This window comes from Plectropomus leopardus, chromosome 18 (assembly GCF_008729295.1).
Source record: "Plectropomus leopardus isolate mb chromosome 18, YSFRI_Pleo_2.0, whole genome shotgun sequence".
Classification (NCBI taxonomy): domain Eukaryota; kingdom Metazoa; phylum Chordata; class Actinopteri; order Perciformes; family Serranidae; genus Plectropomus; species Plectropomus leopardus.
Genome location: NC_056480.1, coordinates 10,437,599 through 10,452,981, shown reverse-complemented (window position 1 = coordinate 10,452,981; position 15,383 = coordinate 10,437,599). Strand labels below are relative to the sequence as shown.

At 37.0% G+C, this 15,383-nt stretch overlaps 1 protein-coding gene across 1 annotated transcript; it reads right to left on the bottom strand.

Moving 5' to 3' along the window:
• Window positions 1-1,470: 1,470 nt before the first annotated feature.
• tmem79a (transmembrane protein 79a) lies at window positions 1,471-13,774 on the bottom strand. Its single transcript, XM_042507172.1, has 5 exons — window positions 13,612-13,774; window positions 9,635-10,424; window positions 7,146-7,340; window positions 6,791-7,013; window positions 1,471-3,877 (listed from the first exon to the last, which is right to left on the bottom strand). The coding sequence occupies exons 2-5, from the start codon at window positions 10,320-10,322 to the stop codon at window positions 3,685-3,687; spliced, it is 1,299 nt and encodes a 432-aa protein (XP_042363106.1). The 5' UTR covers window positions 10,323-10,424; window positions 13,612-13,774; the 3' UTR covers window positions 1,471-3,684.
• Between the last annotated feature and the right edge of the window lie 1,609 nt (window positions 13,775-15,383).

Here is a 15,383-nt window from a genome sequence, read left to right as displayed (position 1 = left end):
CACACAGAAGGGCCCCCACCCACAGATTGAACCCCATTCCAACCGGGTATTGAACCAGGGATCCTCTTGCTGTGAGGCAACAGTGCTAACCACGACGCCACTGTGCCGAACAAGAACAATCTATATAGTCAAAATTTAAAATGTCGGAAAAAGTCATAGTATAGCATTTTGAAGAACATTATAATATAAAATGTGGAAGAAACGGACCAAAAAGTCAACAACTAAAATGTTGAAAAACGTCATACTATAGCATGTGGTAAAAATGGTCAAAAAAAGTCATCGCCCAGATGTTGATAAAACTTATGTTACAGCATATTGAAGAAGTTTAGTGTAGAATTTCATGAGAATGGTCCAAATCGTCAACATTTAAAATTTTGAAAAAAAGTCCTACTATAGTATGTTGCAAAATGCCATACTATAGCATATGTGAAAAAATGTTTGAAAAATCAATCACTCCAAATGACAAAAAAAATTTATAGTATGGCATTTTGAAGAAGTTTTTTTGTGTAATTTCAAAAGAACAGTCCAAAAAGTCAACGTTTAAAATGTTGAAAAAAGTGATACTATAGCATATGTTAAAAATGTTCAAAAAAGTCAACGTTCCAGATGTCGATAAAACTTAAGGTACAGCATTTTGAAGAAGTTTACAGTGGAGAAAACAGTACAGTAGAAAAATTCATCATTCCAAATGTCAAAGAAAAAGTCATAGTATTGCATTTTGAAGAACATTTAGTGGGGCGGTATAGCTTGTGATAAAAGCATCACATTTGGCATAAATAAAGCTTAATGTATTTTTCCCTGATCATGAGCATCACTGTAAATTAATCTAACCACATTTTGTCATGATCTTCCTAAGCCAAGCATATTGTTGCCATCAAAGTTCAAATAAAACATGTCCTCTCTGCTGCTGTCAGTTTCCATTTCAGGATGAATAAATGTGAACTTTTCCACCCCATTCACCTCCAGCCCTCACCTCATCCACTGCTCAGTTCACTCATCCGATCATCCTCGTCATTCAGCCACTCTTCTTCTAACCTCCACCACCTGTGTCGAGCCTTCAGTGTGGGGAAAATACCCAAACTATCCAAGGCATTTCAAACCCCCTAAAAATACATGTCAGGATGGGGTCTGATCATCCAAGAGCTTTCCATTATTCGTCCACTTTGTAATAAATTATTTTTCCCTCTAAAACATATGTCTCTCCTAATTGAAATATTAAAGTATACCTCCCAAAAAGGCATGAAAATATTATATGTCCTCCAAAATAAAATAAAAAAGTCATAGTATATTATGTCCTCCAAAAGAGCATTAAAAAGTTTTAGAATAATAGCATAAATAATGTCACAAAAACATCATAGGATAGTTTTACATAGAAATAATGAAGTCATTGTAGTGTGACATGAAAACATTTTTTAAAAGTTATTGTATAGTTTGTCATAAAATGCTTTTAAAAAATCATAGTATAGTATGTCATATAATGTAATATTTCATTTATTAAAAAGTTAAAGAAGAGAACAGGATAACAAATGTCACAGAAACATCTTAGTATGGTGGTTCACAGCACTGTAACACAGCATGCAATAAAAACTGCAGTGTCATGTCTTAAAAAGTTTTTTTTTAATTAGTATTTTACTATGTCTTAAATTTTTAACAAAGGTATTAATGTGGTATGTAATAAAATGTTGAGCTGAATATAGTGCATGTTATTGGAGTCACTGTCAGACAGTCGCAGTGAATTTGGAGGTAAAGTTTTTAAAAGTTTAAGATGTTTTCAGGCCGTGTCAAAAGTTTGGAGACACCATTTTTAAAGATTTCATCTTCATACGACCTCCACTTTTTTCATCACATGTTGGTTTTTGTGTTGTTGTGTTTTGTAAATAACTACAATAATCTAAAAGATGAGTCTAATCTGTTTATTCATATATTCAATTTTAATGATAATGTTACTTTTTGTCTCACCAGTAGTTAAACCATGGATTGTAAAAGGTTAATGGTGTGGGATTTCGCCACATTTCATGTTTCTCCAAAACTTAAACTTTAGGAAATGACAACAGATAGCACCGTTGACTGATTAATTTTTTTCAGTTTTTCCTCGACATAGCAGTTTCTTCACCTCCGCAGTTTGCTCACATTTGTTGTTCAAGACTAACTGCATTTTAAGGTTTTGAATTTGGACCCTGACTATTTGATCTTGTTGAAACTTGCCTCATGACTCATCAACACATCAACTTAATTCTAACTTTATTAATAACTTTAATTATAACAATTTTGTGTTTTTATCTGAGAGATGATCTGCGAAAAGTAACTTGTTCGTCAATGATTTGGATTTGAATCATCAGCTGCTGCACAATGTTGATTATCATATTTGTTGTTGCTTTATTGAACTCATTCAAAGTCCCAAATATTGGTTTAGTATTTCACTCATACACTGAAAAATGCTCCTTCGAAGGAAAGAAAGTAGACTATCCAAAAACAGACCAACAGCTCATGATGCTATAAACAAAAGAAAAGCTTTTGATCAGTAAAACAAAGATGCATTTAACAGCCTCAAGTATAAATATAAAGTTTAAAGATTACCATTAGTGCCAGATGCATGACAACAAAATAAAAATAGGAAATTCCTAAAACAACTTAATAAATCATGTATTCAAAACAGTGCTCTCAAGTTTAATTTTGATATTCGACTGACTTTAATCTGTCATACAAACTGACACTTTTCAACTTTCATGTCTTACTTTTATGTCTCATTTTATTGCATCACATATTAACACTGGATGCTTCACACGTAAACTCTTCTCGCTCACGAACCTGATTTTATCAGCCAAGATAAGGAAGATTTGTAATGTTTAAAGATCTGGAAGAAACTGTAAACAAACTGTAAAAAGAGCCCTTCTTCAGACTACCTCTTTTTTAAAAAAATTTGCATGCACATGAAGACTTTTTGTTGTATGTAAACTTTTTCTTCTTTTTCTTCTCTTAACTAGCATGTAAATGTTGTTGCATTTCTTCATTTATGTATACAAAGATTCAACTTACAAGTCAACCCACAACCTGCTTCATGTTTAGATTTTTTGTAAACAAAGGCCAAAGAAATTATCGAACATTTAAAGATATAATCCTTAAGGATCTTCATGAAATCCTAACTTCTGGTATTATTTATTTTTGTGGTGACAGAGGCCGCCATTCCTGATTGTCTTCATAAACAAAAGGGATTCACGGGAAATTATGCATCTGTTTAATCCAATATAATTTCATGTCATTGATAAAAGTGTCGCTGTTTCAACTGCAGATGCAAACTGAACAATTCCGACTGCTGTTTCAAATTAAAAGCGCTCATCTGGAGAATCATGCGTAGCTTTTATTGTGACACAGTCACAGGGAATGCAAAGTATTTGCCATAGTGTTTTTTTTTTGTTGTTTTGGGTTTTTTTTTTACATTATTAATTTAGATCTACGAAAAGCTGCTGAAGGAGTTTGCCTAGGTATTAAACTGCATTTGCTGTTACCATGGCTACCACAGGTGTCACCAAATCAACTAGGATGGAAATTTGAAGGATTATAACGTTAAAGGAAACCAAACGAACGAGCCTCGCTGTCTGTCTTAGTGTTGTGTCATGATTGTAAAAAAAATGTTTTGCAGTTGTTCGTCTCTGAGCTCCTCACCAGCTTTTTGGACATCGGCCTTTAACCCCAAAAGCGCTGCCTGGGAGGAGGAGCTGTCGTGGGAGGTTCCACGTCAAAAATTGCCCCTTGTCCGACTGATGAGCAGACGAAGTACAGGTTGGTCCCCAGCATGACCAGTATGGGGAAGAAGGAGAAGCCAAAGCCGAGGCCCCTGATGCTGCTGCCCAGCGAGAGGCAGAGCCAGTAGATCAGCCTGCAGCACAGAAAATCACACAAATTATTAAAATGTACTCCATTATTTCTGTCTGACGTAGATTTATAATCAGCTTGATTTGGATAAATAATGAGAAAAAGATCTGATCGCAACCCCCATCAGTCCAGACATCCTCTCTCACATCAGCTTCTTCATGCTTTTCATCAGTTTGTGTGTCAAATTCTCGAAGACTCAAAGGATCTAGATTAACACATTAATAGATACTTCTTTGTGTGTTCTGTGAAACCTGAAAATAAGTTTTACTTTATGGTTTGTACAACATGTATGCATTATTCGCATCATTTTATTTAATTTTTCCCATACATTTCTATGGTTTCATTACTCTACTGGCTTCTGTCCACTCATTCAAAGAGGTCTGAGGGATGGGATTCAATTGAGAAAGGTTTACGGATTAATAACTTTTTGTTAAAATTTTTTTTAAAAGTGTGTTTTTGTTTAAAGCAATATGACAAACACTGTTTTTGAGTCAGTATCAGAGATGGTTTTGGTACCTGATTGGCAATGTATATACCTAAATAAAATTCTTAAGTATGTGGTACTGACCAAGAGTACCAATTTAACAATCTCGAAAAAATGTCCTAAATTCCCCCATAGTAATCAGCTCAGACAATGTCAGGTTCTTCTGCAAGTTATTCCAAGAAGAGTGGACAGCATATTTAAAAGCTTTCAGTACCAACATCAAGAAATTATTGTGAGAGCGCAGGCCGTGTTGGCTTTTTCATGTGTACGTACAAAGAAAATAAGGAATCAGCCCAAGCAGACTTTTATATATGAAAACCAACCAATGTGAAAACCTGCTGATGGACAGAGAAAGCCATTTAGCAGTAACATACAGTGTTAAGTGATGTTCACAATTTCCACAGCCAGTAATAAAACGTAAAGCACAATGGTAAACGACTTCTTTAGGCACCGGTCAATGCATTCATAAAGAGCAGATCACCGCAGTCCAATAAAGGTAAAAAAAAGTTGCAGACATCAAGTGTTTCCTTGCCTGGAGGGAGAAACAGAATTTATTCCTGAAAAAAACACTTAATTTAAGTTTTAGCTTGGAAACAAGGATTTCAAGACAAGTTCTGACCAATATTAATACCTCAATACTTAGGTTGTAGAAGTTTATCAATTCATCACCCCCTGAATGATCATTTGTAGGTCAATTACTTTGATGAATTTGAGCTATCCCTTTAAAACACCAAAGTCACAGAATAACACAAACTAATTCACTGATCAAGGCAGCTCATGTGTTCAGCGAGGTAAAATTACTGTATTTATCAATGGAGTCTGGCTTTGTGGAGAGCATAAATAAGTTTAATTTTTAATACTGTTCCCCGTTAGAAAAGGGCTGTCTGTTGGGACTGAGTACTGAGCCTTAGACCGGAGAAATAATATCATCACGGTTGTGATTATCTGCGTTATAATATACAGTACAACATCATTCCCCCTCGTGTGATATTGCTTAAATATAATCCTGTGTAACTACAAACTGGAAAAGAATAAATTTGAAAAATGCTTGGCCATGTAACCCTATGAGCTGTCAGGTTGAAAATACATCCCCAGTTTAACCAGTTTATGCGGAAGCGGAAAAGGTGGCTGTATTCAAAATGACTGCTGCATCTGTCCGTTAGCACTGTGAAACTTTGATCTGTAGCCATGCATAGAAAGTTAGAACAGGAAGTAGCTATAACTCCCCCACACAGTGAGATGTTAAGATAGTATGGGTAAACTGGGGATTTTTCTCATCCTCTCTGATCAGTTGTGTGGTTTTACTGTGTATTGTGTTACCAAGTTCATTATAAATGAACAACTAAAAATACAAAAATACATTCCTTTACCAGTTAGAAAGCAAATATGCAGCCAGGCAAGTTAAGTGACTCATTCATTTGACTGACAAACTCAGCGTGAGCAGTCTGCAGGAAACAACATTGTATCCATCGCTGACATTCATTGGCCTGTTTTAACCACATCAAAGTAAGCCAGCGTTTACAGGAGGATTTCACAAGCTAGACAGCTGTTTCAATGATCTGAAGACTTACAGTACATTTCCTTCAGAGGTTGTTTAAGCCAAAGTGCAACCAAAAACAAAACTGATTAAGGCATCAAACGGCAACTCAGTCAGGGCAGGGAGGAAACACTAAAAACCTTTAGATAGTCAAATATCATCACATTAAGGGAAATAAAAACTCTGGCTCACTGAGGCTTTGCATCATTATAACAAAATGCAATTTTTGTCAACTATTCTGGTTTGTGACAAAACTATCGACATTCCCATCAGCCTCAGTCGTGCTTTAACAAAAGTTAGCATGCTAATGCACTAAACTAAGATGCTGAACATTGTCATGCTCAACATGTTGTTATTGTTGTGAGCAAGTTAGCATGCTGATGTTAGCATTTATCTTAAAGCACCAACTTAGCACTGATGTAATTTATTGTTTTCATTTCACCTGAAAAGTCTGGGAAGTATGGTCACTGCAAGTGACGAGCCCTGTTACACTGGAAAAGTCGCTCCTATGCCCAGAATTTGTAAAACACTAAAAAACTCAAAACCCACCTTTTCAAAACGCCTACAAAACCTGCCTCCCCAAATCTGAACTGCCACATCCTCGAAATTCTGTTTTGTATTTGTTCTGCTGTTTAATGTAAGTGTCTTTACACCTTATTTTGTAATTGCATTTGTTTTCTTTTTGCATTTCATGTAAAGCATCTGAGCACTTAGAAAAGCACTATATAAGTCCTATCTGTTGTTGTTGTTGTTGTTATTATTACCATAAACTGCATTATTAAAGTATGATTAGTTTATCAGACATATAACCAAAATACAATTCACAATAATGTTCACCTTCACTCATCCCTGATCTTGATACTAAACATTTAAAGTGTGACAGCTATTACACATACCTGCCAAAAACAAAGATGATGGTGAGCAGCGGCACCAGTTTGACCAGGTCCTGGCTGATGTAGGTTGCCATGACAGCAAGCTGAAGGAAGTAGAAGAGGAAGAGGGCCAGTGATTCGTTGATGTAGTGCCAGTGCACCGCCACCTCTGTGTTCACCCCTTTACTCTGGTACAGGGGCTTCAGGGAGCTGTAGCGCAGCCGGGCCACGCCCTGCACCACCACACCTGCAGGGAGACGAGCGTCTGTATTAGCAGGTTATATTCTGTGGGAAGTTTTTATGTGGTAGTGCTTACAGTGTTTGTTGTGGATTATTTTAAGCGTTTGTTTCAATGTCTGATAAACACACGAGGTCTCACCGAGCAGGATGGGGATGGTGGCGAAGAAGGAGCAGCGTAGAGTATACACCACCCTGAGGGGGGTGCTCTGCAGCATCGGGGATTCAAAAGGAAGGAGGGCGTAACCTCCCCACACCAGGAGAGGGAAAAGGATGGCAGCGGCCGCCGTCGCCAGAGCCAGCCTTAGTTTTTCACTACACAGATGCTCACACAAGTCTGAGGGAAAAAAATCATTTCAATACGAAGTCACTCATTTCTGTCCTTATTGGGACAGCACAGTGACAGCGAGACAAAGAGGATGAGACGGTAATCACAGCACGAGTCATCTCAAGACATGTAATTACATCTGATTAAGGAGAAAAGAGATCATAACGCAATGAATCACTTACTTCCCGAGTGAAAATGTGCTTCAGAAAAATAGATTAAACTGCCTTTGCAAGAACAAACACAGCAATCTGATGTGACCAGTTAATCGAATTAAAGTTCTTAATTTAAAACCCCTTCCTTCTAGGAAAATACTCAAAATCATATCTGCGCCAGGCTGCATGCACAAAATGATTTAAAATCCACAGCACAGCGAACACACATTTGGAGACAAGGAGATTATGTTCCTCTCTTCCTCTCAAAAAGAATAAAACAGGATTTGAACCACAATGACAGAGTAGTTTATGAGCATCTGTCTTAATGATAATCTTACTTAATCTGGCCTTAATTTGATCTAAAAGCCGTTAAAATAGGATATTTGGCCAAGAAATGACTAAACAGTTAGTAAAGACGGATTATTAGATTAAGAAATCTGATGCTTGGGTGGGCCGCGTGGTTTAAGGCGCCAATCATGAGCCACAACGCCCTGGTTTGAGTCCAAACAGAGACCTTTGTCACTCCTTTATCTCTCTGCCCTCATCTCTCTACTGTCCCACTAATAAAAACCCCAAACTAGAATTACAGCCTGCCAGTTGTATGCCTCCGTAAACCAGTCAAAGTGCACTTACAGTTTACATCCAATTCTGTCGAGACTCAAATGTAGCCATGACAGCTGACAATGTTTCAAATGTTACTGCAAAGAAAAATGTTTTTGCAGAGCATTATGATATCACAGTGAAGTGAAGACCTTTAAAATTTTTGGATACATAATGTCATCACTTTATCATTCTATCCTATTAGATATTTGTTTGCAATTTTGTCATATTTAAGTTAGGAATTCTTGACTTATGGCCAAAAACATGTTTTGTATAGTACAGTGACCTTTAATCACCAGATTTTATTCATTCTCATTTATTCACACTCATTCTTGAGTCCAAGTGGACGTTTGTGCCAAATTTGAAGAGATTCCCATAAAGCCTTCCAGGTTTGCGTTCATGAGAATCTTACAAACATGAGGTCAAGTGGACGTTTTGGCAAATTTGAGGAAATTCCTCTCAGACCTTATTGAGATATTGTATTCACAAGAATGAGACTGATGATGTCAAAGTGACCTCGACCTTAAATTTATAACCTCAAAGGAGCATCGTCGGTATCCAAATGAGACCAATGATGGTCCTTTGAGGTTATAAATTTAACCTATTCGTTCTCGTAATTGTGACAGGCATCCGATAATTTCTCTCAAAATGCAATTATTTTGAGTCGCTGGTACGATAGTGTAATATTTCTAATTTCTCTTCCCCTGTGCTGCTGCATCGCGTCCGCTGAAGCCTCTACCAAAGAGAAGCATGAAAGTCAAGAGCACTCACTCCACAGCAAAGGCTGGGAACCCAAACATCCCCCCCACAGCACTAAGTAGCAAAACAACATAAATCAGATCAACTGGGGCCTTCGACTGCTGATTTGAATCTCTGATTTTTAAGAGACAGCCCCATAGTGACATGTGACTTGTGACTGTATCTATCATATTTCGCTGGTCAAACATGTGGCCATCAAGGCGTTGTGTACATTTACTCTTCTCTCTGATTATTTTGAGTTGATTGTTGCAGTGTCTGTTGAATTCTTGATTTTTGTATTTTCTTTTCCTTTCGTTAAAGTCTTTGTTTTGTTTCTTGTTATTCATTTTATTTGTATGTATATCGAAAACATGATGGTTCATCTTAAGGGTTTATCCTAATGAATAAACCAACACAACAACAACCTATCATCACCAAAATCTTATCAGTTCAAGAAATTCCCTCGAGGCGTTCTTGAGATATTATGTTCACTGGAATGGGATGGATGGCCAGACGAACACACAACTTGAAAAAACAAAATCCCTCTGGCCTCGACTACCACCAGCAAGGGCATACAATAAGAGAATAAGAATATCTAGAATAACATCACAATCACAATTTTAGGGATTCTTTTGGGACAATGTGCAGATAATGGGTCAATCTGTCTCTGACTGGCTGCTCCTGCTCAAGGCAAACATAAGATGTCATGTTTTGACTCTTAAAATCTTACTCCTACACTCACAGTTAAGTTAACACTCAGAAGAACAACTTTTTTTCAACATGAGCCCAGACGCAGTAAAGTCTAGTACTCACAGTATTTGTCGTCCTGTTCTGTCCACTCTGGATAAAACTGTGCTGCCGAGTCAGGCTCCGTCTGCGGCTCCTTCTCGTCGTCTCCATCTATGAACAGCTTGCTCTCATCTGGAATCTCTTTGCTTGTCGGACGCACAATCGTGACTCGTGGAGTGAAACCCAGAGCAGCTTTCTCTGAGATCCATTTCGACTCTTCTTCTTCTTCCTCCTCCTCCTCCTCCTCTTCATCATCTGCCAGTGAGCCATCCTCTTTACCTTCCCGCTGCACCTCGATCTCATCATCCCTCCACTTCTCGCCTTCAGGCATGCTCTCCCTCCACTTGCTCTTTCTGTCGCTCTCTGCCGGCTCTGACAGGTCCTGGCTTCCTCCGCTCATCCCTGTGTCTCTCTCTTCAGGCTCAGAGACTCCTTTATCTGACCGGACTCCATCATCGGTGGCCGTCTGGGGCCTCTTGTCTTTGTCTCCAGGCCACGGCAGAGTGCTCGGCTCCAGATGAGCAGAGCTGGTCACTTCCTCCTCGTCCTCCTCCTCCCCCTCCTCCTCCTTTGAATCATCTCCTCCGTCCTCCCATCTTTCCTCGACACTGTTGCTCTCTTCTGGCTTTTTACTTCCTGCTATTTGAGGCTCTGCAGGTGAAAGTGCCACCTCTTCAGGTAAATCTGTGATTACACCACCTACTCCAGACATTTTTAAAATCTCTCTGTTCAGTCAATAACAGCAATGTCAAGAGTCTGTTAGCAAAGCTTTTTCCAGCTGCTCGAAGTCATTTTGGGCCACATTTGTTGATTTCTGTGTGAGAGGGAGGGAGAATAAAAGTTACAACCATGTTTAAAACAACATCCTGCTGCGCCTCCAGCTTAACAAAAAAAAATCAAAGTTCACTGTTTGTCATGGGTGTGTTGCCTTGCATGGCTTGCCTTGACTCTGCATAGGCTATGCAGTGTATACAACATGTCTGTGGCTGTTTGAGTGTATGTCAGATTGCTGTAAATATTCTACACCTGTGACCTCAATTTAAGTATTTAATCTCTGATCCCCTAACATCAAAACAAATATTACAAACTATAAATCCAGTGAGACTGAATAACAACCTTGTGGATATATCAGCATTATGTCCAGCTATTTTAAGGAGATAAGTTGTAAGTGAAGGCTGAACTAGAAACTCAAATTACCCTCCAAATAAATTTCTGTCATTTCTGATAGTTTCTATCATTTAAGGTAGTTCTTAAAACCCTGATGTTTGTTCAAGTGATCATTTTTTTCTGATAATTTAGGTTTTAATTCAACAAAAAGTGGATTTTTCTGCCTTGTTTGACAGCTGTGTGGGTCCACCAACTCCAGTCTATGTGCTTAAAGCGCAAAAAAAAAAAAAAAAAAAAAATTTTTTAAGAACTCACCAGCAATGTCTCTTTCTAGAAATCATGACCCGGTTACTCAGGATAATCTACAAACCTTGTTGTGGGTGTTTTCATGTAGGAACTATTTTCTCTCTACCAAACTACACCAGCTTTATCACTGTGCAGAGGGAAGCGTGCATCTATTACTAGCTCACCTAGCACCAGTGAACTGAATTAATGTTTACATCTCCTAAACATGAGCCTCTCATCCATGAGTGGATGCACCAGGTAAATGTAAATGAGTACATATAGCAGGTAATGATTTCTGAAGAGAGACATTGCGACTAAGTCTTGAAAATGTTTTTTTTTTTTATGCTGAGTGCCATCTAGTTCCTAATATATTGGTGAAAAAAGCAGACATCTGTGTGTCCAACAACTATGCATCTCACATCAGAACTATCTAGACTGATAAATACCACTACAGGTAAGAGGAAAAATACGTTGGTTCGATTTTAGGCTGAACTCTGCCTTTAAAGTGTATGATTTGGACTTTATTAAGTGGTAAAAAGATGCCATTCTGTTAACACAATGTTGTTGTTGTTATTCACTCTCACTGGATTTCTTATTTGTCATACTTGTTTAGGTGGGACTTAAATCAAAGACACAGATGATGCATATTTACAATGTGTGTTACAAATACAATGTTTGAGTGGAATTTGTCTCATTTTGTGACATACACTCACACAGAGCTAACAGCTGCACAAATATATTGCATAAACTCTGTCTGGGGTGAGCAATCCCTTTAAAACAGAAAAGGGATGCAACTACCTTCAACAATTAACCAGTTGATATCTATATCTTGTATATACAACATCTTTAAACTGCTTGTTTTGTTAAGTTTAAAACCCAAAGACATTCAGTTAACTATAACAAAAGACATTATTAAAAAAATCTCTACAGGAGCTAAATAGGGCATTTTTGCTTGAAACATAACTTAAATTATTGGCTTGTAATTGATCAATTCAATTCCACATTTTGGAGGATTTGTCTTGGCTCTGCTCTTAGAAATTCAATAGGCACAAATCACAGACATAAAATACTGCAAAGACAATAAAAAATGTTACATACAGGACATTACTACACCTTTAAAAGTTTAACATACCAACAAAAACATTTCTCTAAAACTGACACCCCAGGTTGTCAACAGTATGTTGAACATTTAGCCTCTTTAATTTTTTTTTTTTTTTTTTTTTTTTTTTACAATATTTTACAATTCAGTAATGATTATTTACTAAATCAGACATAAACTCCCCTATTAATGCTTTAACACCAGCCTTGCTGCACAAAGTCCCAGTGGTGTAATGTAATGAAGTAATAATACTTTTTTTTCTACAGTACTTCAGCATTTTTTGGGAGTATCTGCACTTAACTTGAGTTTTATTTGCCTGTCAGCTTTCATTTTTACACCACTACAATTCCTAACTAAAATATATACTTTTATTCTAATATATTCCCTTTATGCATCTTAGTTTCTACAACACAGGAAAGGAGGGAGGAGGGGATGGACGGATGAATGAATGAAGAAATTGAAGGGAAGAAAAAGTGACAATAAATATCTGATACTGTAAGACTTTTATTCAACTATTTATCTAATAGGTGATTTTAACTTCTGCCAAAGTCATCATTTGTAAGATATCTGTACTTTCAAGTATGGCTTTTAGGCACTTCATCCACCACTGCAAACTACTACATCTAAAATTCACGTGTGCTTTTGAATATCAAAGAGCTTATTCTTATAAGCTTCTTATTATTCTACCTGGTCAATAATTAACAGAAAACACATTCATTTCAGCCATAAAGTGAGTAACTTGCTATTTAAACACGGCTGAATTCCAGCTCTCTGAAAACACATGAGACAGTGTGGACTTTGCCTGTCTGCTACGGGACGATTACACACATACACCTACCACTTTAACAGCAGCTGAAATATCCTTCAAATGAAGGTGATGTGTTGTTGTGAATGTGAGATACAGGTATAAAACATGGCTTGATTTGTTGTAAATTCAAAGTTAAGTGAGATTTGGGGTTTTCAATAGTAGATTTTATATTTTCAGTCCCTCAGAAAGAAAGCTCTGTTCAATCACTGTGTTGAGTCTGGTTTCAGGAGAGATTTGTACATGTTTAAAAAAGAGGATTGCAACATGGAAATGCCCGATTTTCTTTTGTATTTCCTCCTCGGTGTCTACTTTAGTAACTTAACTTTACAGTCTAATTTTTCAGTTTGAATGAGGCCTAAATAACGCAAAACTTAACACCGAAACTCTTCAGCGAGAGCAACACTTTCAGCCTGTTATTCAGTCTAAACTGTCAGCTGATTTTTCACTTTAAAAACAGATTTTGTTTGTCAGCTGTGTTGTTCAGAGTTTTGTTTTTTTTTGTTTTTTTTGACGAGTGAAGGTTTCACAAAGCTTTTTAACTGTATACACATGTAGGTAAAGCTAATCCGGCCTGCTTCAGACCGAGCACAGAGGAATGTAGTTTCAGGCTGAAGCTAAAACTTGTTCAGCGACTTTTTAAAGTCGACCCAGTACTGTCACACTCAAACAGATAAAAATGTTAAACGTTACTGGCTGACGTACCTGTTTTTCCTCCGGTCACATCATCGAAACAACTCGTAACTTTGTCTTAAAATAGCGAGCTCACTATTTCAATGTGTTTCTCACAGATACAACACAAACTAACTTGACAGGTGAGACCAGCAGGTTCCTGGTGCACCGGGAGTATGTTACAGGAAAGAGGTGTCACTCTGCTTTTTTTTCCCCCCACGGACAGAAAAACGTCACCATGTGACGTCGGGTTGTAGTCTTTTTGTCACAACGTTCACAAACGTCTGGTCGTCTTTTCAAGGCTCTTATTCTGGGAGCCAGAAGGTGTCATGGAGAAAATACCTCTGATTTGTAATCTTGAATTAGTAGCTATCAGTTTCATAACTTATGCTCCCGATTTAATAATTTGTCTTTTCAAAGTAGTCTAATGATTTTGGCTCACAATTTAATAATTTAAAGTCTTGAATTAGTAATTTGTGCTCTTTAGCTTTTGATCAAATAATATGTGGCTCCAGTGTAAAAGTATGCCTTTGATTTAATAATTTGTGCTCCCAATAGTGTTTTTGATCCAATAATTTGTGCCCCCAATAGCAGGATGTGTTTTTATTTAATGACTTGTGCTCCCGATTTAATAGTATGTGCTTTCGATTTAATAATTTCTTATTATTATTTCTCTTCTTTTAAATACATGCGCTTTTTGATTTAATAAACCATGTTCTTGATTTAATAGTTCTTTCATTTCAATAGTTTGCATTCAAGATTTAATTATTTGTGTGCTTCAAATCATTTGTGCTCACAATTTAATCATTTGTGTTCTTGAATCAGGCTAGTAATTTGTATTCGTGATTTCATAATACATGCTTTCAATTAAATTATTTGTGTTCTCGAACTAGCATTAAGGGTGTCAGTGTGAGAGCACCCTTGATTTAATAATTTCTGCTCTAAGTTGAAAAAATAATCACTCACATTTTTTTAATCAGTTAGTGCTTGCAACTTAATGGTTGAATAAGCGAGTGCAGGTTTGCATGGGGGGTCCTCTTGCAGAAAAAAATCAAACAGAGTTTCCTGCTTTATGGTGAGATGTCTTTGAATTTGTCAAAATTAAACTCTTTTGCTACTTTCATGGTTTCAGTGGTGGTAAGGGGGAACAAATGCACATTTTGAATATTTGTGGGGGAAGAACTAACAAACTATACAGCTAGGTACATATAGCATAAACTATATATACTATACTACAATAAAATGTAAAATTAGCTAAATTAAACCAAACTCAGTTGTTTCGGGTTGGTCATCACAACTAACAAATAATGCTGATGCTCCCTGTGAAATATTTAGCAGAATATGTTCTTTTTAAATCAATATACGCACATTGAGCTGCAAAGTTTTCCAGTTTGGAGTGATCATCTGTCAAAACACACAGTCTTTGACTCAGGTGCATCACATATCAAGTCAAGTCATCAAACAGGACTGATGAGGGTGGAGCTTCTACCTACAAACACAAATAAACAAATAAATAATACTGCCAACATATTTGCCTACATCATTAAGTTATGTAAACTGTCTGGAGGTAAACAAACAGGAATAGAAAGGTACATTGATACAAACATCACACCACGCTGGAAAATAAAACAGCAAGATCAACATTTTATTTCAAGAGCAAAATGTCACAAATTATTGACTTCTTGTTCAAAACACACAAAATCCAAATATGTCCACTGAAAATGATTTGACGTCACAATGCCGGATCGAATTCTGATTTTGATAACTTGACACACCGAAGCACAACTTGGCATTTAGAAACTTCA